The sequence below is a fragment of the Nansenia antarctica genome, assembly GCF_963989245.1.
Source record: "Nansenia antarctica genome assembly, chromosome: 12".
NCBI classification, from domain to species: domain Eukaryota; kingdom Metazoa; phylum Chordata; class Actinopteri; order Argentiniformes; family Microstomatidae; genus Nansenia; species Nansenia antarctica.
Window position 1 is genome coordinate 20,657,538 of NC_137682.1, and position 27,960 is coordinate 20,685,497.

Here is a 27,960-nt window from a genome sequence, read left to right on the forward strand (position 1 = left end):
CTGGATGGACTTGCTCTGCCCGCAGAGGTGATGGGCTTTGCCAGAGACCCGTTCAATAGAAGGGGACTTATCCACCAGAGGAAAGGGAGTGGTGCCTTCCATCGACGAGGGGAAATTCATACTCGAACTTGTTGACATGCAGTCATCCGTAACCATGGCACAGGAGCTTCGCACTAATTGACCTGCGAAGTTTTGGAGTGATGTCAACGTGCACCAGTTCCCTAACGTTAAGAAAGTAGCAATCCATGTGCTCAGTATGTTTGGATCAACATACACCTGTGAATCAAGCTTTTCACACATGAACACAATAAAAAGCAGCTCTCGTTGTTCCCTGACTGACAGTACTCTTCACCAATGCCTTCGGATTGCATTGACATCTTATGAGCCAAATGTCACTGCTCTTGTTCAGAATAAAACATGTCACTTCTCACACTAAGAAAGTCAGCAGGGTAAGATTAGATTAGATTAGATTCAATTTTATTGTTTAACTGTAATTGTAACTTGTTAAATTGTGCACTCAAGGCGTTGATGGTTATTTTCATTCAGTTAAAAGCACTTTGTGATGTGCCTGGGTCAGCTATGACCAACATTTATATTTTACAAAAGGACATTTTTTTATTGGTATACTACTGTACACTTTTTTTATGCACTTTGAGATGACTTTTGACGTGCCTGTGTCAGATGTTACCTAATTTAAAAGGAAAACTATAAATAAACTGCTTGTATTTCATTAGGCCTACATTCATTTGTGTTGGTTTGAAATGTGTCATTACCTGGTGCCTAGGCTACTGGCCGCTGAAAATGTCTGGCCCAGCAACATTTCTTGGTTTTCAAATCTGGCCCAACTGAATTTGTAATTGAATACCCCTGGTCTAGGGGATATGGGGAGTATATATGGCTGTTACAGCCCCATATAGAGTCTAGGGGATATGGGGGGTATATATGGCTATTACAGCCCCATATAGAGTCTAGGGGATATGGGGAGTATATATGGCTGTTACAGCCCCATATAGAGTCTAGGGGATATGGGGGGTATATATGGCTGTTACAGCCCCACATAGAGTCTAGGGGCAGTAGGTGAATCCCTAATGTGCAAGTTGGTCTCTGTCTTAAGCGTCTGGTGCGGGTGGGGGATGTGTCTCTAAATGCGTATGAGGCCGGATGTGCGCCTGGCCTAAGACAATTGCTGGAAGCCACACCCAGGTCCCCAAGGACAGACGCACGGACAAACCAACTGCTGCTACTGCGCCTGTCTCCTCTGTCTCCTCTTTTCCACTGACTCTCTCTATGGTCCCGACTCACAGAACCACCTACAGTTCTCCTCTCTCCAATTCAACATAGACGTTCTCAATCACTTTACTCCTCACCCAACATTATCATCTTATCTCTTTCTTCCCAAAATGTACCAACACTAAAAACACCCTCTTGCCCTTAACATGCCCTGTCTTCCACCTCCAGGACATCTCCCTTCATAGACCAGTCAATATTACAGGTTTAAACACAGTTCTATCTTAAAAGATCCACTAAGTCAGCCACAACTTCACTCTCCTGCTGTCTGAGATGAAGAAGGGGTTAACTGCAGAAGGTGAAACACACAGAGAAAACAAGATTCTTCTCCGAAATAACTTTTGTGTCTCACTTATCAACGTTTTTAAACGTTTTTCCACACCCCCCGTCGTTCCTCCATAAGTATATGTATTTACTTACATATTTTAACTATATCTATAAGACGGCATATAGTTGACTATTTGTCCTATGTGATTAAACTACATGCATACATGAGTCATTGACCCGTGACCTCACCCAATCAACCAACACAGTTCATAAATGCTTCATTCCATTTAAAAACTCCCACTTTGTTCCCATTCTTATGGTGAAAGAACCACTTATTTCCTAAACATCTAATACAGGGTATATACAGGAATCTTGAGGTTAATTTCAAGACTTTTTAAAGACCTTGTCAATATTTTTCCAGACCTCACCGCCACTTCGAGCTGTAACCGTTTACATCAGTGACACCTTTAACTTGACAGTTTTAGTTTGCAATAGACTAGACCACTATCATACAACACAATTTCCTGTTCCTTTGTTTTTTAATAAAACTAATAAATTCACGAACTTTTACTAAAAGTTTTTAGTACTCAAACTCTTTGGACAGAGTCTAATTCAGAAAAATACCTACAAAATTCAAGACCTCATAAAATCGTGATAATACTTTTTAATACTTATTAAGGGTCTTGATTTTCCCAAAATTGATTCATCAACTTTTAATACTTTTCAAGACACCGCGGATACCCTGTGATAGACTGAAGCCAGGATACCCTGTGATAGACTGAAGCCAGGATACCCTGTGATAGACTGAACCCACTTTTGTCCCTCTGTTCCCAGTTGCTAAAAAGTTACGCAATCCTGTCCGTTTCTCCAGATTCAGCCACAGCCTTTATTATTATCTGCACTGCGTATGCCCGTCCCCTCATGTCCCCTTTTAGACTAAACTTGTCTTTTATTTATTTATTTATTGTTTTTGATCACTTCCTCACTTCACACACACTCTAAACGTTTTCATCTTTAGTCAAAACCCTCTAGTTTATTTGTATTCCTCACTTTTTTACACTTTGTTCCTTCAGTCTGTCCATTTTCCACACTATAAACAACACAATGTTCACACTATAAACAACACAATGTATACAGAATTATCCCCCTCTTACTCAGGGAGAGAGAGAGAGAGAGAGAGCGGGAGAGACAGAGAGAGAGAGAGAGAGACAGAGAGAGAGAGAGAGAGAGAGAGACTGAGACTGAGAGAGAGAGAGAGAGACTGAGAGAGAGAGAGAGAGCATTTGTACACTCCACTTATAACAACACACTAAGAACCTAACCCCCACCTTTATAACAACACACTCAGAACCTAACCCCCACCTTTATAACAACACACTCAGAACCTAACCCCCACCTTTATAACAACACACTCAGAACCTAACCCCCACCTTTATAACAACACACTCAGAACCTAACCCCCACCTTTATAACAACACACTCAGAACCTAACCCCCACCTTTATAACAACACACTCAGAACCTAACCCCCACCTTTATAACAACACACTCAGAACCTAACCCCCACCTTTATAACAACACACTCAGAACCTAACCCCCACCTTTGCGCTTCCCACTTTGTTCCTGCACACACTCACCTGGCACTCAGCCAATAGCCCTCCCTGTACAGTGCACTTTTGCAGCTCCGGAAATATTTGCACAGTGACACAATTTCCATAATTTTGGCTCTGTACGCCACCACAATGGATTTGAAATGAAACAATCGAGATGTAATTGAAGTGCAGACTTTCAGCTTTAATTCAAGGGGTTGAACAAAAATATTGTATGAAACGTTTAGGAATTGCAACCATTTTTATACACAGTCCCCTATTTTCAGGAGCTCAAAAGTAATTGGACAAATTAACATAATCATAAATAAGATTTTAATTTGTAATACTTTGTCGAGAATCCTTTGCAGGCAATGACTGCCTGAAGTCTGGAACCCGGTCTTGTGGAGCTTCCAATACAAACTTGCTATGTTTTCCAATACAAACTGGCTGTGTTTTTCCCCAGACAGTTGTTATAACTTATATCATAGTATCCTTTGATTATGATGCAATCACTTTACCAGCATATTGGTTCTCCTTCCTTTTTGTGACAATGCTGTCAGTATTTTAGCCACTTTGTTAGTTCCACTATGTTAGTTAATTGGTTTGTGTAACACAACACCAATGTACTGTGTATGGTTTTCTCTATGCCCTATACAGTATGTATCTCAAATAGAGAAAGGGAATCTTTTGCAGGGGACGGAAGTAAGCAATAGCGGAATACATGAGTGCATAATCTGGGTGATCTCAAGAATGTGTGTGTGAGTGTGAGTGTGAGTGTGAGTGTGAGTGTGAGTGTGAGTGTGAGTGTGAGTGTGAGTGTGTGTGTGTGTGTCCTTTCCTCCAGACCTAACTGGTTGATTTACTTGTGTTTATGCTTAAACCAAGTCTGACATGGTGCGTGTCTACTGGTAGGAGACTCCCTCTCTTTATGGTGTGTTTGGGTTAGATGAGGGAGGAAGGGGAGAACGAGAGGGAGGACAGAGAGCAGGGACGGGGTTAAATTCCTGAAGTGTAACCAGGCTGGCCATTCTGCTGTTTAATGTAAACACGGGGGAGAGAGCTGGAACGACAGACTGGCAGAATGATTCATGAGAGAGGGAGGGAGGGAGGGAGAGAGAGAGAGAGAGAAAGAGAGAGCTCAGTGGAGGGTTGTGTGGTTTGTCCCTACTGTGTGAGTTGGCTCTGGTCTGTGGGTCTGTGTAAACACTGAGGAGCGTCAGACAGAGGATCCGTACTGCACTCCTTTCTCAATTAGCACTGAAGCTCTAACTCTCCTCTCCTCTCCTCTCCCCTCCTCTCCTCTCCTCTGCTCTCCCCTCCCCTCCTCTGCTCTCCCCTCCCCTCCTCTCCCTCTCTCCCTCCCTCCCTCCCTCCTCTCCTCTCCCCTCTCCCTCCCTCCCTCCTCTCCTCTCCTCTCCCCTCCCCTCCCCTCCCCTCCCCTCCCCTCCCCTCCCCTCCTCTCTTACAGTCCAAACTAATGCAGACCTACAAGCAGGGTGATTGAATGACTGTTCAACAGCGACTGACAGAAAGAGAACTCTGTAGTATGAATGCAGTGCTTAAGAGCAACGGTTCACAGTTGCTTTGTGTGAGAGATCATTGTGTTCACATGGCGCCTGTTTTGAAATTGCCTGAGTGTTGAGTTTCATTGTTTTCTATGGGACTACATGCTTTGTAATGCTTTGTGTGCTCCTAGACTAGTGTGGCGTGCCTCAAGGGGCAATAATGTAGGATAGTTTAATATTTGAGTGTGGCCGGCTTGGTTTTCAGCCAGAAAAATGTCCAATGTAAAATGCCTGTCTACTTTTATGTTAGAGGGACATCTTCTGGTAATCTTTGGTACTGCAATCAGATCATGGGAGACAGTAGATGAGAATGAATGATCTGATGAATATGACTATACTATTTGCAGGGCCGTGGTCAGTATTTTGAAAGAAAAAAAACTATAATTGTAAGCTACTGTATTTGTAGTTTCTACCTTCATCCTTTGCCTATATTAATAAGTCTTGTGAAATGTATCATAATAAGCCTGGATTTACCTTGAGCGACATTGATGGAATACCCCCCCCCCTGAAATATGTTCACTAACCTGCGCAGGTGTGTCCGTCTCCTTGATGGGCTGTCCATCTAACATAAACCTAATCTCTCTGATTGATAAACCCTGTTGAAAGACAGAAAACGTTAACACGCATATAAAAACACACAAACAAAAGAATAAAAAAGAACCAGTTGTCAACCAACAAGTAAAACAAACCTTTACTGGTCTTAAAGACTTAATAGGTGAAAGCTAAACATGACAGAATTAGGCTGCACCCATCTATGATCAGGTGGGCAGCAAGCATCATCTGGCTTATGGGAGGTCCATAAGATCCTATCTGATCTACAAGGCATCTCGGGTTTAGCTTGCACCATGGACATCACCAAATGCTGGGTTTCCTCCTTTGTGATGCTTTGCCAGGCCTTTACTGCAGCTGTCTTCAGTTGTTGTTTGTTCGTGGGTTTGAGTTTGTGGCCTTTAGTTTTGTCTTCAGCGAATAATTAGCATATTATTGTTTAATATTTTCACTTTCTTTCAAAATGTATGTTATTAATGGCTTATTATCAGTGTTAACAGACTCCTGACACCTATACTGCAGCCAGCCACCAGGGGGTGATGAACATATTTTGGCTTCACTTTGTTATTACACATTGTAATAATTTTCAGTTATCAATCATGCAAAATATCACTCTCAAACAACCTGAAGCGTAAAATTCACGTGGAAAACCGCAACTTTAATGAGGAATGGACTGACAAGTACGCATTCATCTTGCCAATATTTAGCAAAGCAAAACCTGTATGCCTCATCTGCACTGAAACGGTAGCTGTTGAAAAACGATACAATCTTCGCCGTTACAATTATACAAGGCATGCAGCTTTCAGAGAATCATACCCTGAGAAGTCATACCCTGAGACCCGTCGCAGAAAAATGGCAAGCTTAAAAGCAACTTAAAAGCTGGATATGGATATGCCAGTGGAATTATTAGCAGAACGTTATCTGACCGAGAGGGCAACTAGTGCATCTCTCCGGGCTGTCTGGGTTCTACAAGCATAACAAGCCATTTACCTCATTACATTTTTGACTGAGAAGTTAGTTGTTATTTAAGTCACTATAATGTGCATGTGAAAAAATAGGCTATAACACGAAATGTTAAACAAGAGCATGTGGAGAAAAAAAAACACGAAATGTTAAATGAGATCTATGAGTGTCCCCTCATTCTTGCATGCGAATAGGCGCTACGTCTGCCGCATTCCATTTAAAAGATGGGAATTAGTTTCAGCTTTGCTACTATACTATACTATTATATACTAGTATACTATACTACTATACGGCTATTTAGATGCAAGGTTGCAGCTTTGTGAATGAGTTAGGTCTGAATCGTCCTGCATTGGAAGAACTATATATGCTATGGCCGTGTTCGTAAATTCGCTCTGAGAGAGTCAGAGCGTCCACGTGACTGCCTCTAGTCCAATCAAATCACTTGGTTCCATGACGACGTTGAATCCAGTGTGCGCATCGACGGATTTACGAACGCGCCCTATATGTTCTAAACGGTATTTCCGTCCTCATATTTTCTGAATTCATTCATATTTAAAAAACATAAATATTCCACGGGCCCGATGGGAAGCTTTGGTGGGCCGCATCCGGCCCGCAGGCCGCCTGTTGGTGACCCATGCACTACATGAACACAATGTTTCATCAAAGAGCTATGTATGCAAAGCCATGTAGGCTAAATAAACAGGCCTACCAGTCAAAGTGATCCTGGCCCTGTTTCCCCTGCTCAGTTCCATTACCTGGGGGGACTTGGTCACGTTAAGTTGCACACAAGCTTGGGAGTGGTCAGCTGTCACACGGCTCAGCACGCTCTACATGTGTGAGAATATCTGCTCACACAGACAGGTTGATACGAAGACTGTCAGCAAAGCCAGTGCAATGTTTGTTTGTTTGTTTGTTTGTTTATTAGGATCCCCGTTAGCTAATGCCATGACATTAGCTAGTCTTCCTGGGGTCTGAACGTTTTACATATTCTGAAACTGCAGATTGTAAGCTTTCAAATGATGTCATACGTCGAAATCGCGTATTTGAATGTTGGTCCACCTCAAACACAGAATGGGAGAAAAGTGACGAATGAAAGAGCAAACAAACGCTGCTAACAGCTACCGGCTGTTGGGACATCGCTACGAACGTCTAACTGCATTTCTATAACATCACAACATGCTGATAGAACATAGACATGCTAAAAACACATAACTACACATAATTATATGATCACACAGTCCTTGCTTTTGAACACGTCCCAAAACGAAAGTATATTTACTAGCAAAGTCTCCCTTAGCAGTAGCCTACAGCAAACGAGAACAGTGAATCCAATCCACAAATTAGTATTTAGTTATTGTTGTTTATTATATCGAGTGGGGATTTTAATTCTCTATTAATTATAATTAATTAATTCTTTTTTTATTAATTAATTAATCTTCTCGAATAACTTGTACATTTTCGAGTCTGCGAGTGGTTTAGCCCTAGACTGGCTTGTGTCGCCCCTTTTAGGGGTACGCTTCTGCTACATCAGGATCAGACGCAGGTTGATACTTTCAAAATAAACCTTTTTAATGGTTTCTGTGTCGTTCTGTGTGCTTTAGACTTGCCTAGAATTTGATTCGATTTTATTTTGAAAGATTCGGACCAGAAAATGTATTATTGTCGCCAGAACCACTGCGTGGGAAAACGAGGCGTGCGGATGAGAGACAACATTAAAACATAAAAAAAATAAAACACTCTTGCACACGTATTGCTTGCGTGCCATTGGTTAAGCTGCCACGTGCCACTGCTGGCAGGCATGCCTTGGGTTGCCGCCCCCTAGAGGATATGGGGAGTAACAACATGGTAGAACCAGGGAACAAGAACAGTCAACAGCCTCTGACAACCTTGAGTTCCAACAGCGTGTGCAGACTCCAGAGAGGTTGTGTTACTTCTGCCAAGTCTGCCAAAATTAACAATAAATATATAGACACATAAATGAATGTATGAACAAATAAATCAATGAATACACACAGTATAACACAATACATTTCTATATGTATTTATTCTTTTCCACATTTATTCTTTCTTTTCCACATTGTTTTCCACATTCATTCTTTCTTTTCCACATTGTTTTCCACATTCATTCTTTCTTTTCCACATTGTTTTCCACATTCATTCTTTCTTTTCCACATTCTTTTCCACATTCTTTTCCACATTCATTCTTTCTTTTCCACATTCATGCTTTCATTCTTTCCCCGATTATCAGTAATGTATGCAAATATAGGGGCGTGTCTTGCATGTTGTCCTCGCCCCACGCATTTTCATTGGTTGATACCGTGCGTGACGTGGTAAAAGCGACAAAGTTGAAAAGTCCACCACAGAAGGGAAGAGCACTATGGCTGTCACCTTGCCTGAGAATCAGAATCAGAGAGCCTTGCTGGCCAGAGAATTGTTCGTCTTAGCTGACCTGTCCGACACTGCTCCTCTTGATTATGTACTTTTCCACGTGGAGGCTGTTGTTGATCGTTTGGCGGAGTTTGCTGCATCGACCGATGAAGAAGTTAACACTGACATCTTCCTCATCTTGAATGAAGTCGTCCATGACCTGAATGTTGCTCAGCTGCATTCAGCTAACACCACGACAGTGGGTAGGCCCTCGTATGTACTGCCCGTGGAGACACTTGAGGGTTATTTATCATCGGGGTTGTCTGTACGTGACATTGCCAGGCTTTTTGGAGTCAGTGACCGTACAATTCACCGACGAATGGCAGACATTGGCCTATGGTAAGTCTTGTTTACCGGTATGATATTCCGATTTACGAGTAGCTCACGTTTAGCCCCGTAGTGACTTCAGATGAACCACTGTTGCTCCATCTAATCTCATCTGAAGGCGTACGGTGCTAGCTTATGCTATAAACTATCATACTATGGATAAATAGCCTACAGTTGGCCTTGCTATGTAAATCAATAACGTAGGCTACCTATCCCAAAAAGTCCTGAGTCTGACCATAAAAACTCTTCTTTAGGGTTTCTGGCATGTATGTCAACATGGGGGATGCCGAGTTGGATGAAGTAGTCCAGGAAATCCTCGAGTATTACCCAAATACCGGCTATAAAATGATGGTTGGTCACCTTAAACGGTGCATGCTCCAGGTCGAACCGGCGGTTTGAGTACACAGGTACAAGAAAATCCTAATTTATTATATGGTAATTATATTATAAAGTTACTCTTACAATTAATGAGACATTAAAATATATGTTTAATAGGCTATATTTTAACAAGTAAAATGCATAGTTTAATATTATCAGTAGGTATAGCATCATGATACTGCTGGCTGCACTCTTTTCTAAATAGGACATGTACATCAGTCTTCACATAGATACTATCTACAGTAGAGTCCTTCCTTTAAATACTTTATCTCCAGCTTGCTGGGCAGTTCGGCCTTTTGGCACTTTATGTTGTATGAATGATGGCAGGCACACATGGACAAGTGGCAGTCAGTGTGTGTGTATGTTAGAGACACTAGAGCTAAGAGATATAGGCTAGGCCTAATTTATTGTTTGTTTCATTGTTCACAACCAGCAACAAAGTGAATGAATAAAAAACATAATTCCTGCTTTTTGCCTTTTGTAATGGTATTTTTTCTTCAGTTAATACAGATATTGTGATGTATTGTTGATGAATTGTCTTACTATGTATCGATTATCGCATTATCGTGATACCATCGGTATCAGGGGCAAAATATGGTAAGGTTATGGTATGGTGTGGGAGGGCGTTGTGACCGGGCATTAAACAGGTGGCTCATCTGTTCAGAGAGGCACAGAGGGTGTGACTGGCCCTGTCTGAATACTCTGAAATAGCGCTTATCATTTCACTGGTCTGAAATTACTACTGATTGACATGTTACATTTCTGCCATATTGCTTTTACCTGTCCATGCTACAAATAAGATAATAGTTGGAACCAATTGTAAGCAGTTACATCATCCGTTCCTCATTTGTCCGTCCGGAACATAAGGTTCCGCGAGCTGTGTGTGTGTGTGTGTACGTTATCTGGAGGGGTGGAGGGGTGGGGCACCACGATAAAGGAAACTGTCACCTTATCAACAGCTACTCTTGGAGCCTGTATGGGCATACCGTTGTTCCCCGGGTCCAAAGTTCGGGAAATAACGCACGGTTGTCATGTGTTTAAACAGCATGGATGTTACGTGCCTAATGCCTTTGATGCGCACACTTGCTACTTGCCACTTTCATAATTTTATTTAGCCTATATAGCACAAGTCATGCATTGCATGTAACCTCAAGTGCTGAACAGTATTAAGTAAACCACAATTTATTTGCTAATGCTTAGGGGCGACCGTGCCTTTTGCAGCCATAGACTGTCACTGCCTGGTAATAACAAGGTAGGCAAATGACAGTATCCCGTCTAAAGTTTAGCAGCATTTTTTTTTTTAAGAAACTCATGTTCTGTAGTGTTTTACACACAATCAACGGCAATGGATTTTAGTTAGAAGTACGTTGTGAGAGAAATCTATGTGCCGCACAGCCGGCAACGGTACCCCCTAGGCAGGGCAAGTAGAAAGTTAGATGGGGCAAGTAGATTTCCCTGCGTGGGAAAGTGTACATTTGCAGAGTCGTGGTTGGATGTGCCGGACATTAAACCATGGCTGCAGCCAGTCGCTGATAACATCAAGGAGGCATATTGTACACTATGTAGGAAGAAGATCAGTGTTGCATCCATGGGGATCAACAGGGTTAAGTCTCACATGCATGGCGCTAGCCACAAGGCCGCTGTTGGTCACCGAGAGCGGTGAGGTCTTGAAAAATATTGACAAGGTCTTTTAAAAGGTTTTGAGATTAACCTCAAGATTCCTGCATATACCCTGATGGAGCATTGTGTTGTATTTGGAGTATTTGTGAAATATGCTCTTCATTGTTTATGCTTCCTTTGTTTCCACTGCACAGATCCACCTCACGGCCCAGCTACCATGTCTGACCCCAGGTCCACACGGGCCCCTGGTTCTGGTTCTGGTTCTGGTTCTGGCTGGGGTTCTCCAGCCCAGGAAAGCCCACACGGCCACTGGATGGTGGCAGTGAAGCTGGAGGACTGCAGGAGAACACTCAAACTCAATGTGGCGATGGAAGAGGAGGAGGAGGAAGATGTGATGGTGAAAGAAGAGGAAGAAGGAGGAGAGGAAGTGGAGGAGAAATATGGTGAAGATGGAGAGGATGATGAAGATGATGAAGAAGATGATGAGGATTATGATGAGGATGATGAAGATGATGAGGATGGTGAGTTCATGTTGTGTCTTTGGCGAAGGCCAGGCCAGATTAATGAGTATAAGGGCGCTGTGGTTAGAGAGTTAACTCTCTTGGGGTTGTGGTTAGTTAACTCTCTTGGTGTTAGGGCTGCCACGATTAGTCGGCTAGTCGCGACGACGTCGATTACCAAAATCGTCGCCGACATATTTGGTAATCGACGTCGTTGCATGTTTTTTTGGAGCTGAAATAAGCTATGCATTTGTTTTTCTTCCCTGAAGCTGCCACTGGCGAGCGTCTCCCAGTGTCTTTGATGTACATGCGCAGTGTCGGTCATCCGGGGCACACGTGACATCCCCGGAAAAACAAACAGAAATGTCTTCCCGTCCTCGTACCTCTAAAGTGTGGGAGCATTTCAACCACAACGTTGAAAAAAACAATGTAAAATGTAAAATTTGCAAAGCTGAACTCGCTTATCATGGCAGCACGTCTATGATGCGTGAGCATCTAAAAAGGAAGCACGTTTGTAGCAGATGACGAGGAAGACGATGGCTCGTCTCGGTAAGCTAGTTAGCTTGTTATTGGCTAACGATATCGTTACGTTAAAAGCCTTCAGTGTTTCCTCTATATGCATTTATTCGTGGCGGGCCGCCACCAAAGAATTTCCTCCGCCACCATTTGATTCAGACAGTCCACTTTGATTCAGGCTGCGCAGAAAGGCAGCGAGTTATTATGACCGGAGAACAGAAAAAAAGCAGATTGAAGCTAGATTTAGGCCGCTTCCAGACCAACATTTCGTTACGATTTAGGGGTAGTTATTTACAATATGTTACAATGTTGCAATTAACCTCGTCGTTTGTGTTCGCACTGCAATCGAGACTGAATCTCTCAACAGGCGCGCGGCGCGAGGCGCTTTCAAAACTGGCTGCGTTCGTAAATTCACTCAGGAAATCCGATCAGGACTCGTGGAATGCCTCTCGTCCAATCAAATGACTCGGTTTCTCTATGACGTCGGGCCCAGTGTGCGCTCCAGCGCTCTCAGAGTTTAAAATTGGAGTGAGAAGCAGAGTTGTTGCCTTGTTGAAAACATATTCAGACTCCCCAGCTGTTCTACACGAGTTTATGACATGCAGCTGTATCATGCGGTGGTAGTACTAAACCCTCGTTGTGTATTGTTTGTTTTGCCGTGGAAATGAAACATTTATGAGTCTTACAACAACTCATGTGCGTGTAAAAAGCCGGTAAACGGATTTCTCTTTTAGTCCGTCGCCGGTGCCTTTAATCCCGTATCCTAATCGAAAATGCAACATCATTGACGACTGTGGGTTATTGCATTTACTGCTGTTCTCTGGTTCATGTTCTTATACCAGTGCTCAGTATAGAGTATTTTAAATGAACATTCGTAATGTATGTCTCTGATGTTCATGGTCAATTAAATCAGCCTATTTTGTGAAACAAATATAATGTTCCCGCTAATGGGTTAACCGAGCATTCTCGCACCTAACGTGCAAGCACCTAGCTTCGAACTATTCATAGCAATATACGCGGGGCAACAATAATCTATTGCCTCTTTTTTTTTTCTATTTGCGCGCGCGAAAGATAACCACCCCGCCACCAATGGGAAAAATCCTGGAGGAAACACTGGCCTTCTTACATTATTTTACGTTATGTGCTGTAACGTTGTCATCAAAGCGATACTTATCAAATAGCTAAAAATGTTGTCTTAACGTTACAGTGCTAAGAAGGTGCGTTCTATGGATCGTTATCTTGTCAAGATGCCAACGTGCACACCCCAGCAAGCCACCGTCCTGACTGGATCAATCCTGAACATGCTGGTTAACAAGGGTCTCATATCCTTAACCAGCATGTTCAGGATTGATTAGGGGCGTTTCCCCACACTATCTAAGCTGGCAAAATCTTTTCTGTGCATCCCTGCAACCTCCACCCCATCTGAGAGGATCTTCTCTGCAGCACGGAACATCTGCTCTCAAAAGACAGCAAGCCTCTCTCCAGAACATGTGGAAATGCTGACTTTCCTCGCTATGAATGAATAGTCCACACAGGAGAGAAACAATTTCTTTGCTCAGTCTCCTGCACTTTTCTTTGTTATGTTATTTGATTGAGACCAAACCTTTTCTCTACAAACATTTCTTTTTGTGGATAATTGCTATTTTTTAGTTGCCTTAGTGCCTACCTCATTTTATTTTGCAGCACTATTCAATACATTAAAATGTATGTTTGATGCCAGAGATGAGTGAAGCAAAGCAAAACTTTTGTACTCTGTACAAGTATTTATTTTTGTTTTTGTATTCTTTTGGTTGCCTAGTGCCTAGCCTACCTCATTTTACTCAGCAGTTTGCACTCTCTACTACTCTTTACATTACATTACAATGCAAGTGATGCCAGAAATAAATCTGCAAAGTTCATTAAAATATCTATTTTTGAGTGAACAATCATTTTAATTGTCTTTATTTTTAGTTAGCACATGCCTACAACAACAACTAACAACTTCAAGCTAAATTTAGAAGCTGATTTAGAAGATGATAGCTAAATAAGAGCGATTGAGTAATTGTGCGATAAGCTGTAATTTATGATCCGATTAGTCGACTAATCGTTAAAATAATCGGTGACTAGTCGACTATGAAAATAATCGTTTGTGGCAGCCCTACTTGGTGTTGAGGTTAGGGAGTTAACTCTCTTGGTGTTGAGGTTAGTTAACTCTCTTGGTGTTATGGTTAGTTAACTCTCTTGGTGTTGTGGTTTGTTAACTCTCTTGGGGGTGTGGTTAGTTAACTCTCTTGGTGGTGTGGTTAGGGAGTTAACTCTCTTGGGGGTGTGGTTAGTTAACTCTCTTGGTGTTGTGGTTAGTTAACTCTCTTGGGGGTGTGGTTAGTTAACTCTCTTGGTGTTGTGGTTAGTTAACTCTCTTGGGGGTGTGGTTAGTTAACTCTCTTGGTGTTGTGGTTAGTTAACTCTCTAGTTAGTTAACTAACCACCCCCCCAAGAGAGTTAACTCCCTAACCACACCACCAAGAGAGTTAACTAACCACACCCCCAAGGGAGTTAACTAACCACACCCCCAAGAGAGTTAACTAACTAACCACAACACCAAGAGAGTTAACCAACCACACCCCCAAGATAGGTAACTAACCACACCCCCAAGAGAGTTAACTAACCTCAAAACCAAGAGTGTTAACAACACTAAAAAACACCAGCGTGGAAGCCACTCCGAGCCTCGCGTCTAAGCGCGCCGCCATCTTGGTTACAGAGTAGTTGCAGAGTAGTTACAGAGTAGCTTACACAGCGCTGGACTCAGTCAACACAGTGTCAGCAAGGACAGGTGGCAGAGAATGAACACCAGAATTATGTTTTACATTTTTATACACCGTCACATATGTCTTATGTCTCACATGTGTCATTTCCTTTGGTCACATGTAATTTCTTTTGGGCATATTCTCCGTGTTCTAAAACACTGATGGGCCAGTTATTTGATCATCAAACCCATTTCCTGGGATCATGATTAGGTATATTATTCTAAGTATATTCTTATCAAAAGCTTGCGACAGCAGAAGTGTTGATGATGGTCAGGCGTGTGTCAGGGTTTCCGCGCTGGTCTTAAAAAGCCTTAAAGTCTAAAATCCAACAGTCCAATTTGTAAGGCATAAAAAACCTCTAAAATGTCAGTTATAAGGTCTAAAAATTAGGTGCTAGGTCTTAAAAATGAGATCCTGCAAGGAAATCAGTCCGACCACATCTCTATGCGGAAATTAATCAAGCTGGAATAAAAAAAATAATCATTTTTTGTCTGTATGGCAGTGAAATCCCTGATTTCATCACCTCGAGGATGACAAAAAGCTATCACATGGTGATAGGTCTAAAATTCTATCGGTCTATTCTATAGGTCTAAAAAGGTCCTACATTTGACTTGTTGAAACTTGTAGGAACCCTGGCGTGTATTCCTGTTCACATTGTCTGCAGCTTCCTGTCACACAACAGGCACAAGACCCACGTCCTGTTTCTGAGTCTCATGACCGTTGGGATTCTGCTGACTTAGGCTGACTGTTGCACTGTTAGTACTGCAGCACATTAGAAATAGACTACCAGACCTAATTAGTATAACAGTAATTCATTAGTATTACAGTCATTCATTAGTATTACAGTATTAAAACAGTACAGAAAAATGGTTGATTAACATGAGATCACAATAATTGTGTAGGTCTGCTCTCTGTCATTGTGCAAGGGCAGCAGTGTCCTTTTAAAAGAGGAAGCTTCTACTGGATCACAAGATCATGTACGGCTGCAGAACGGTCAGGTCAAGTTCAGGCCATTTATGCAACTGACTTCTCTGCACCATAAAACATTAGAAGAACAGAATATTGTATCGAGAGTACAGAACAGTATACAAGATTACAGAAAAATAGAATATGATAACAGGCTGGTTGGTAGGCAGGAGATCTGGGTCTGAGACAATCCCTCTGAATCAACCAATGGTAGCTACCTAGCAACTAAAAAATAAAACATTGCTGTGTACTAACATCTAACTGCATGTTTAACACATCACAACACGGTGATAGAACATCAACATGCTAAAAACACGTAACTACACATAATTAGAACACAGTCCTTTCTTTCCAACACGCAGCTAGCCTGCAGAGTCCAGTCAGGTACATGTCTGGTTTCTAAGCAGCTAGCCTGCAGAGTCCAGTCAGGTACATGTCTGGTTTCTAAGCAGCTAGCCTGCAGAGTCCAGTCAGGTACATGTCTGGTTTCTAACCACCTGGCCTGCAGAGTCCAGTCAGGTACATGTCTGGTTTCTAACCACCTGGCCTGCAGACTCCAGTCAGGTACATGTCTGGTTTCTAAGCAGCTAGCCTGCAGAGTCCAGTCAGGTACATGTCTGGTTTCTAAGCAGCTAGCCTGCAGAGTTCAGGTACATGTCTGGTTTTTAAGCAGCTGACCTGCAGAGTCCAGTCAGGTACATGTCTGGTTTCTAAGCAGCTAGCCTGCAGAGTTCAGGTACATGTCTGGTTTTTAAGCAGCTGACCTGCAGAGTCCAGTCAGGTACATGTCTGGTTTCTAAGCAGCTAGCCTGCAGAGTCCAGTCAGTGGCTGTGTAGTGGAGGTCAGACTCGTAGGGAGTGGTGTTGGAGCTTGACCACATGTCAGCTGTAGCAGAGTAGAAGGGGATGTTTTTTACATCATTGAGGATGTCACCCTTCACTTTCTCATACACATTAGGAATGGCAGTTTTAGATGTGGAAGTCTTACTAGGCAACTCGTATTGTCCATCAGAAGAGTTCAGCATGTCTTTAAATGCTGGCTTCTCCACTGTATTGAATGGCCGCATCTCTTTCGCCATGTAACGCGTCAACGTTGCCCGGGAGCGCACACCATTTGGGACTGTCCCGGTTAGACTTCGTCCGTCGGCTTAACGACTCAGCAAGACCCAGCTGTCGGGAGGGACGAGCCACTGCAGCGGCACTGAGCGACTTGTTGACGACAGCAAATTGGGTGGGATGGTGACTTTTTAGATGTTGTTTCAAATTAGTTGTGTTTGCATTTTCTACAGTGAATTTTTTCAAATTCGGCAAACTGACTCATCCACATTTGCGGGTTCTCCTCTCTGATTCGGCTTCAATCCAAAGTGTTCCCAAATGGGTGCGGTCGTGTCCTGTTTTGCGACAAGCTCCATCTCTCTACTGTAGACTGCTGTGTTTGTCTCTCTACTGTAGACTGCTGTGTTTGTCTCTCTACTGTAGACTGCTGTGTTTGTCTCTACTGTAGACTGCTGTGTTTGTCTCTCTACTGTAGACTGCTGTGTTTGTCTCTACTGTAGACTGCTGTGTTTGTCTCTACTGTAGACTGCTGTGTTTGTCTCTCTACTGTAGACTGCTGTGTTTGTCTCTCTACTGTAGACTGCTGTGTTTGTCTCTCTACTGTAGACTGCTGTGTTTGTCTCTCTACGTGTAGACTGCTGTGTTTGTCTCTCTACTGTAGACTGCTGTGTTTGTCCATCTCTCTAGGCTACTGGTGTAGATTTTTACCGCCCGAAAGCTGATTTGATGTACTGTACTGTGCGGTGTCCTCTGATAGGACAGCTCCTGTTCTATCTCGCTACTATCTTGTTTATGACATTGAACCAAGTGTGCGCTCCGGCGAATTTACGAACGCGGCCAGAATATGCACAAGGGAATCCCCGATCGCCACCACTAAAGGTTTAACTAGGGTTGGGTACCGCTTGGTTTTATTCGATACCGGTGCCAAATCGATACTTTAAAAACGGTACCGGTACGGTACTTAAATCGTTACTTTTGATAAAAAAAATATTATATATAGAAATCCAGGATTTTTCACATCAGTGGCGGGGTGGTCACTGACGCGATTTTCCGAGTGCACGCCATTAATGCCGAGCGGCAATGTTTTATAAAAGGTGATCAAACCAACATATCCTGATGCTACAGCTGCAGCAGAACATGGGGAACTACAGCACTGAACATCGGTTACCGTATAATATACATGTGAATGACAGATACGCCCAAGACACACACACACACACACACACAGTGAAAGATAATCAACTCATTGAAGTACACACAGAACCGGGAACGCGCATACAGCACTGAACAACATCCGTAGAATATAAACTTGTGACTGACAGTCACTGACTCAGCTCATCAATATGAAGTAGGCCTATATGACAGTACACGCACAAAACGGGCTAACGTTACTCATTAACTGTTTACACAAGTAAAATCACAGTGTGACAGTCAGATGAAGCATTCGGTAAACAATCAACAGCAAGGTAATGCATCAGCTGAGTTAAAGACAACCAACCTTTACCTTTGATGACACCGACATGAGCCCTGTTTTCCCGTACCTCCGCCGTTCTGTTCGTGATGATTTTAGATTATTTTTGCCCAGCGCATATTGCCCTGTAATTAGACCATGCGACCACAGCTTCCTTGTGTCTCTTATTGTCCAAATGTTCCCTGAATTTTAGCTGCATGTTTTTCCAGCATGTAAATCCGTTGTCAATAAAAATTCTACTCCAATTATTTTACCCTGCCAATAAAACGTTGTTAAAGTGATGGAGAGACGCAAAGGAGAGGGATTTCCTGAAATCCATATTTCCCGCTAAATTCAGACCAATCACAAAACTGTTTTGCAAGCACGCGCCTTGCACTTGTTGAGAGCGATTCAGTCTCGATTACACTGAGTGGAACTTTAACAGGCGATGTCACGTGCGGTTGCATGTAACGTCCGTTTCGGACACCAGGGGGCGAGAGAGGAACCGAAACGAGGAACCGAAATCTCTGTTGCAATTCGGTTCGGTAGGTACCGAATGTAAAGTAACCGGTACCATACCGTTACCGGTTTTCAGTACCCAACCCTAGGTTTAACACCATGCTAACTTGAAAAAAACCATGTACTTAACTCATTGACTGCCAAAGACGCCAATTGGCGTCTTATAGAATAGTAACGTAGACTGCCAAAGACGCCAATTGGCGTCTTATAGAAATTTTTTTTTTTTTCGCGGGGATCGCGTTATTGACATGTTCTACACCTATTGTGTGAATTTCAGACTTGGGTGTAATGTATTTCGGTCCCAGATGAGGGCAGTAGTTCGATTTAGCTCAGCTATAAAAAGCCTGGACAAGGAAGTGGCTTGTTGTGGGTTGTAGAAATGGCGAAGAGGAGAGCGAAGACGAGAGGTTCAGGCGACAAGCATTATAAGCAGTTGACACTGGCACAGAGCTTGTCTGGCAGTGGATCTGCAAGGAGTGTGGTGCAGATCAGGTCAAGCAGATCTGGTATAGGAGATGTGCCAAACGCGGCGAGATCTGGTATAGGAGATGTGCCAAACGCGGCGCGGAGCATCGCGGAGCATCCCGGAGCAGCGCAGCCATCGCGCGACTCTTCAAACAGTTCAGAGTCGGACGATTCTGAACCAGACCCCGATTCAGACGAGTGGTTGCCTTCCCGATCGGATAGTAGCAGGGGCTCCTCTCCAGATCAGCGCGGATCCCCGCGGGTGGAGAGCAAAAACGGTAAAACTGTTGAATGAATGAATGAATGAATTTGTTTTTCTTTTTGTATTCTTTACAGACCGTGTGTGTGTATGTGTGAGTGTGTGTGTGTGTGTGTGTGTGCCTGTGTGTGTGTGTGTGTGTGTGCCTGTATGCCTGTATGTGTGTGTGTGTGTGTGTGTGTGTGTGTGTGCCTGTATGTGTGAGTGTGTGTGTGTGTGTGTGTGTGTGCAGATATGAGGGAGATGAAGAGGGGATGTTTATGGGTAATGTGATGTAAGGCTCATATTAGTTATGAGGTAGTTATGGGTAACCTTGGGTCTACATGTATGTGCTACACAAATACATTTGCCTTGCCTCAGGTCAGAGAGGCTCTGTTTCACACGCGCGCGCGTGTGTGTGTGCGTGCGATGTCTACCTGTGTTGATGTCTACCTCTGTGTTGATGTTTACCCGTGTCTTTGAAGTATACCTCTGTGTGTTGATGTGTGTGTTGATGACCTGTGTGTGACCTGTGTCTTTGAAGTCTCCCTCTGTGTGTTGATGTCTGTGTTGATGACCTGTGTGTGACCTGTGTCTTTGAAGTCTCCCTCTGTGTGTTGATGTCTGTGTTGATGACCTGTGTGTGACCTGTGTCTTTGAAGTCTCCCTCTGTGTGTTGATGTCTGTGTTGATGACCTGTGTGTGACCTGTGTCTTTGAAGTCTCCCTCTGTGTGTTGATGTCTGTGTTGATGACCTGTGTGTGACCTGTGTCTTTGAAGTCTCCCTCTGTGTGTTGATGTGTGTGTTGATGACCTGTGTGTGACCTCTCTGTGTTGATGTCTACCTGTGTGTGTTGTGCTGAAACTTTAACCATCACTAGAGCAGTATAACACTATTACTATTACTATTACACTATTACACTACATCATTACAAAGCAATAAAACATGCCTTTTGTATATATATATTTTGTATAAAATGGTATATATTTCAATATTTTACAGTTCCTGAATTGAGCAGAGGACGTGCCTCAACCAGTGGGTTTGCTGCAAGGAGACGGCTGTCTTCAGAGAAAGCTGCTGGTTGGGGTGACGGTGACTGGCAACCCACAAAGGTTCCATTCACGGCAACCCCTGGACCCCAGAATGCTGCTGCAGAGCTGAAATCTGACCGGCCGGTTGATTTCCTGGAGCTGCTCATTCCTGATGAGCTGGTGCAGCACATTGCAGATCAAACCAACCTGTATGCCAAGCAGTTTTTACAGGCACATCCCGACACATCCCGGCACTCCAGAGGGAGGTCATGGAAACCGGTGACAGTCCCAGAACTGAAACGATTCTTTGGACTCACTTTCATCACCGGTTACATAAAAAAGCCAAAAATAGAAATGTATTGGAGTGTGGATCCACAGGACGCCACTCCATACTTCAATAAAACCATGTCCAGGAACAGGTATCAGCTCATCTGGAAGTTCCTCCACTACAACAATAATGCATCACAGGACGCCACAGATAAAATGTATAAAGTGCGTCCTATTTTAGATCATGTTGTAGCCAAATTCAAAGAGCTGTATCAGCCCTTTGAAAGTATCTGCATTGATGAAGGAATGATGCAGTGGCGTGGCCGCCTATCATTCAAAGTGTATAACCCTCAGAAGCCGGTGAAGTATGGAATTAAATCCTACATACTGTGTGACTCTTATACTGGGTATTGTTTTAACATTAAGCCTTATGTTGGCCAGCATAACACACTCCCAGACACAGTGTTCTCCCTCCTTGACCGTCTCACAGGACACGGATACACACTTTACATGGACAACTTCTACAACTCTGTTCAACTTTGTGAGCAGTTGATCAAAGCCAACACCAACGTCTGCGGAACACTGCGAAAAAACAGGGGGGAACCGCAGATCATAAGGGAGCCGACAAAGAAGGACTTGGGTGTGGAGGGGAGGGTGGTGCGGCACAATGGCAGGGTGCTGGTTATGGCATGGCAGGACAAGCGTCTGGTGAGGATGGTGACAACCTGCCACCATGACAGCATGCAGAGGGTGGAGGTGTGGCAGAAGGGGAAGAAGGAGAAGGTGGGTCAGCTCAAACCGCAGTGTGTTGTGGCATACAATGCCTGCATGAATGGGGTGGACAAACTTGACCAGAACATTGCATATTACCCATTCATACGGAAAACACTCAACTGGTCAAAGAAGTTTGTGGCATACTTATTTCAGCTGTGTGTGTTCAATGCATATGTGCTGTACAAGGCCAGGAACCCGGGGAAGTGCAAAACACACTTGGAGTTTGTGAGGAGGGTGGCGAGGTCGTGGACTGAAAAAACCTATGTGGAGGAGGAGGAGGAGGAGGAGAGAGGAGGAGGAGGGGGAGGAAGAGGAGGAGAGAGGAGGAGGGGGAGGAGGGGGAGAGAGGAGGAGGGGGGGGAGGAGGAGGAGGAGGAGGAAGAGGAGGAAGAGGAGGTCCGACAAACCAGGGCCGCAAGACAGAGAGACCCAGACAGCAGGCTGGATGGCCGGATGGCCAGGCATGAGTTGGAAAAATTAAGGCCCACCAGCAATAACACAAAGCCAGCAAGAAAATGTAGGGTCTGCGTTCGAAGGGGTAAAAGGAGAGAGACCAGAATGTGGTGCAGGTCCTGCCATGTTCCCCTGCACTCAGGAGAGTGCTTCACAGCCTACCACACAGCAAAAAAATATGATTGAGTGCATAGAGACACACACACACACACACACACACACATATCTGTAAATAAGTTTACACACACACACACACACATCTGTAAATACGTTTACACACACACATACACACACATCTGTAAATAAGTTTACACACACGTACACACCTGTAAATAGTTCACACACATGTAAATAGATTATTTTGTTATGTTTTGTATTATGTTCTAAATGTTCTAAATCTGTGAATAAATGTAGTTATTTTGTCATCAAAAGCCTTTTTTCCTGTGTTGTTTTTATTGTTTCATAGAAGTAAACAACTTTTCAGATGTTTGAGGTGTCACTAAAACTAAAATATGTGGACGTCAGTCACCGTTTTGCTTGAATTTGCTTCTCTGCAGAAAAAAAAAAAAAAAAAAAAGTCTGCAGAAAAAGCTCGTTTTCTCTGTTTATTGGTCAAAATCAGGTGTTTTTGCTGAAACCACCCTATGTTCTACGGCCGATTTCTAAACACTCAAAGAGGCTAGAAACAAACTTTCTTTTTCTGATGAAAGAAGAGAGTCTAAAGTTTTGGTAGATATGTTCAATGTTTATGTAGTCCGAAAAGTCAATATTTGGTGGGTCTTCAAAGTTCAGCGAAAATGCCCCAAAAGTCTGGCAGTGTGGAGCTCTCCGCTCTGAACATGGCTGGCAGTCAAAGAGTTAATCAAGAACGATGGCTAAAAGTTACACGACTAACTAACTAATTATTAACGTTAACACATTTGTCATCTTGCCATTGATGTACTGTATGGAGAAAATCTGAATGTTTCAGTAACTGTGTCCCAAAAATGTTGGTACGCAAAAGTGCCTCTTTTCGTATTTTCTGGTGCGCATCCGTTATTTTGACCGCATGCGCACCTGTTATGTGTACCACTGGTTATAGTTAACTAGGTAGCAGTGTTCTAGTTAACTAGGTAGCAGTGTTCTAGTTAACTAGGTAGCAGTGGGGATTACTCACCTAATCCGTTGCGTTGTTGCGGTATTTTTGACTTGACTAGCGAGTTTGTGTTGTGATTCTCAATAACGTTGAAACGTAGTTCCATGTTTCAAAAGAAAAGTCTGAACATTTTGATTGGTTGCTGATATGAGGACCAAAGCATTAGAACGTGTCATATTACCAAGTTCTACCTACATGCATGGCACACGTAGATAACACTGTAGAGGGGTTTCAAGTAGGGTTGGACGATTTCCCATTTTTATATTGTTAAACTGTTCCCAAATAAAACCCCGGTTTTCAGTTAAACCGCAGACACGTCCACATTCCCCTACTCACACGGCCAGGGAGTGCTCCTTCTGCAGAGGGCATTGTCGTCGCCCCATACTGGCTCTCTGGGTTTTGCCTTTTGGGTGGTTTGGTAACCCTAGATGATCTTCCTGAAATTTCACACGTGACATTTGACATATATACTGTATGTACACAAACTCACAACAGTATAAAAACATCGCTCGTAAAACGCCACTAAAATGTGCTCGCTCGTAATGCCGCTTCTCTCTTCCTCAGCTCTCCACGAGCTTCGTGCTTTGAGTTACCGTAATAAACCCTATATGGGTAGAAAGCGCAGCTTCTCTGCCTTCAGGAACCGTTGGAATTTTTTATAGCACATGTAGTTTAGGAATTACGGTAATGAGAACGTGTGCTGTCAGTTTTTAAGGATTAAAATAATATTGAATTAGAGTAGCGGTTAATTTCTAATTTCACAGATTTGAATTGTCTCATATTTGTAGCGATATTTAACTGTGTCGCGATGCATTGTTACATCCCTACTGCTGAGTCTATGGAAGCAGCACTTGTTCTCATGTTGTTTCTCATCCTGTATATGTTCCTATTCTTACAGGAGAGAGATCCAACCCAGACTCAGACATGGAGCCCAGCTCCACCGCATCAGGAAGCCAGAAACAACACAGACGGAGGAGCTCAAGACAGGAGACTCACTCTTGTCTTCAGTGTGGAAAGAGGTTCAGTCGGGCACATAACCTAAAAATCCATCAGAGAGTACACACAGGAGAGAAGCCATATCCCTGCTCCCTGTGTGGGCAGAGTTTCAGTCGGACAGATTCCCTAAAGAGCCATCAGAGAATACACACAGGAGAGAAGCCATATCCCTGCTCCCTGTGTGGGAAGAGGTTCAGTGATGCACGATCCCTAAAACTCCATCAGAGAATACACACAGGAGAGAAGCCATATCACTGCTCCCAGTGTGGGAAGAGTTTCAGTCAGGCAGGACACCTAAAGATTCACCAGAGAATACACACAGGAGAGAAGCCATATCCCTGCTCCCTGTGTGGGAAGAGTTTCAGTCAGGCAGGAAACCTAAAACTCCACCAGAGAATACACACAGGAGAGAAGCCATATCCCTGCTCCCTGTGTGGGAAGAGTTTCAGTCAGGCAGAAAACCTAAAACTCCATCAGAGAATACACACAGGAGAGAAGCCATATCCCTGCTCCCTGTGTGGGAAGAGTTTCAGTCAGGCAGGAAACCTAAAACTCCATCAGAGAATACACACAGGAGAGAAGCCATATCCCTGCTCCCAGTGTGGGAAGAGTTTCAGTGATGCAGGATCCCTAAAACTCCATCAGAGAATACACACAGGAGAGAAGCCATATCCCTGCTCCCAGTGTGGGAAGAGTTTCAGTGATGCAGGATCCCTAAAACGCCATCAGAGAATACACACAGGAGAGAAGCCATATCCCTGCTCCCAGTGTGGGCAGAGTTTTAGTCAGGCAGGATCCCTAAAACTCCATCAGAGAATACACACAGGAGAGAAACCATATCACTGCTCCCTGTGTGGGCAGAGTTTCAGTCAGTCAGGATCCCTAAAAAGTCACCAGAGAATACACACAGGAGAGAAGCCATATCCCTGCTCCCAGTGTGGGAAGAGTTTCAGTGATGCAGGAGACCTAAAGAAACATCACCAGAGAATTCACACAGGAGAGAAGCCATATCACTGCTCCCAGTGTGGGCATAGTTTCAATCATGCAGGACACCTAAAGAGACACCAGAGAATACACACAGGAGAGAGGCCATATCCCTCCCCCAGACTAACCAACAGCTACTTCCCCCAGGCGATCAGGCTCATGAACAAGCCTGCTGTAGACAATTGACTATCATCCCCAAGCACACCCCATGTATACAGACTACCTAAAACTTAACCTCACAGCCACTTTACTACTTGAACTATCTATTTTATTTACTAAAGTCACACAATTTTTCCCGTAATCTCCCGAAGTCTGCAACCTGGGTGTCATCCTTGACTCCACCCTCTCCTTCCAGTCACACATCAAATCCGTCACCAAATCCACCGTCTTGTTCTCCAACTCACCTACAAATCCCTCCATGCCTGCGCCCCCCAGTACCTATCTGACCTTCTCTGCCAACATACCCCATCCCGGAACCTGCGGTCCTCAGACATGGGTCTGCTCTCCACCCCCCGCACCAACCTACGGACCTTCGGAGACAGAGCCTTCAGTGTGGCAGCTCCCACCCTCTGGAACTCTCTCCCCACAGTGATCCGCAACTCCCCTACCCTGGACACCTTCAACGCCCCTACCCTGGACACCTTCAAATCAGCTTTTTTCAGCTTATAGGATAGTATTTTCAGCTTATAGGACTGGAGGATGGCACAGTGCATGTCGAAAGCTACGACTGGCAAAAGCATCTGGGTGGCTACTTACGAAGGCTCCCACATACTACGAGTTAGCAGCACTACGAGGTAGCAGCACTCATGGTCACTGTATTAGCAATTCTATTTTATTACAGCTTTGATACCCAGACATCTGGACATGGCCAGGCAGAAATATCTTTTGGAGAAGATCAGAGAATTCTGTTCTGATGAGACACAAAACACAAAACATCACACTCCAAGTCCCACTAGATACTTTATAGACTGGAATGATAAATGCGTACACACGGACACAACGTTATCATTTTGTACTATTCTATTATTATTGCTAATATTGTAGTATTGCTCAATTGCATCTTGCCTTGTTTCCTATTATAAATATTGCCATTATGTTTTCTCTTGCTGCTGCAATGTCGACTGGAACTAAAGCCATAAGAATGTCACTCTCTTGTATTTGTATAATGGGATGTAATAAACCTCTGGCACACATGGCAATAAAAAAGAATGAATCTTGAATTATTATTATTATTATTATTATTATTTAGCAATTTAAACATGTCAGCCCTGCAAGTTTGTTTCCTGAGGGTTATTTGACAACCCCTCTAACAGATGACAGGTAGATAATGACAGGTAGATAATGACAGGTAGTGTAATGGGGGAGTGGTTGTCCTGGGGGAGTGGTTGGGGGTGGAGTTAACCAGCTGTTGTTCCCATCCTTTACCTGCCTGTGAAAAGTGTGAAAACTTTGAGGGTGAATTACTCTCTTAAGCACTATTATACATATATATATATATATTCCCACTGGACTAGTGTTATATATACAGGTGCTGGTCATATAATTAGAATATCATCAAAAAGTTGATTTATTTCAGTAATTCCATTCAAAAAGTGAGACTTGTATAATGTATACATTCATTCCACACAGACTGATATATTTCAAGTGTTTGTTGCTTTTAATTTTGATGATTATTACTGACAACTAATGAAAACCCCAAATTCAGTATCTCAGAAAATTAGAATATTACTTAAGACCAATACAAAACAAGTTTTTTTTTTTTTTATGTTGGCCAACTGAAAAGTATGAACATGGAAAGTATGAGCATGTACAGCACTCAATACTTAGTTGGTGCTCCTTTTGCCTGGATTACTGCAGCAATGCGGCGTGGCATGGAGTCCATCAGTCTGTGGCACTGCTCAGGTGTGACATGTTAACACTTGTAGAGCCAAAATTACAGGTTTTAGCCAGGGAGGTTTAAAATCCCCGCTCCCGGACGTGAATTTGCGAAACCTAGGATGGTAGGGGAAGGCAGGGCAATACTGAAGAGCCCCCTCATTGGCTGGCGAGTCTACCATCTAATTAGCCAGACTCTTTGCTATAAGCTAGCAATATTGGGCTTAGGGTCTGTGAACGGGTTGAAATGCGTGTGTCTCACGCCCAGAGAAGTTAGAAGTCATAAGGAAACATGTTTATTGACTGGGCAACACAGTGTAAATACAGAGTTCAAGTTTAAACAACTCCTAAAGAAATTGAATGTTAACAAGCTGGTTATTATCAGAATAAACAGCCTGGTCCCACACATCACACATAGAGATTACAGGGACAGTCTAACCCTAACCCTAACCTTAACCCTAACCCTAACCTTAACCCTAACCTTAACCCTAACCATAGAGACCCCATTGGGGCTCAAAGCGGTGCGGGAGCTATTTAACGACCATCCAGACCCTTCTAGACCAGATGAGGCTCTTCTCCATCTCTTAGAGTTAGGGTTGACTAGAAACGATTTTGTCTTTGATTCCAGATGTTTCCTTCAGGTACATGGGACAGCCATGGGGAAGAAGTTCGCCCCTGCGTATGCCAACATTTATATGGCTGATTGGGAGCGGACTGTCTTCCCCAAATGCCCGAAACTCCCAGCACTGTATGTCCGTTATTTGGACGATATTTTTGGCATCTGGAGCCACACAAGGGAGGACTTCCAGGTTTTTATCAATGTGCTGAACACGCATCATCAGGCAATCACTGTAAAATTCAATATTCAACCTGAGAAAATCGTTTTTGGACACAGAGGTGTTTATTAAGAGAGGAGAGGGGGGTTATAGTATGGGCACAAGAGTATATTTTAAACCCACAGATACCCATGCGCTGTT

At 43.4% G+C, this 27,960-nt stretch overlaps 1 protein-coding gene across 1 annotated transcript in view; it reads left to right on the forward strand.

The window, feature by feature from the left end:
- LOC308168993 (uncharacterized protein) overlaps nt 1-27,960 on the forward strand; it is a gene marked incomplete at its 3' end in the record, with an annotated part of 89,122 nt that overhangs the window by 10,225 nt on the left and 50,937 nt on the right. Inside the window, exons 3-4 of the mRNA XM_080543631.1 lie at nt 11,166-11,492; nt 24,027-24,908. Of these exons, the coding sequence (XP_080399757.1) occupies nt 11,166-11,492; nt 24,027-24,908 (1,209 nt within the window). The remainder of the gene's footprint in view (nt 1-11,165; nt 11,493-24,026; nt 24,909-27,960) is intronic.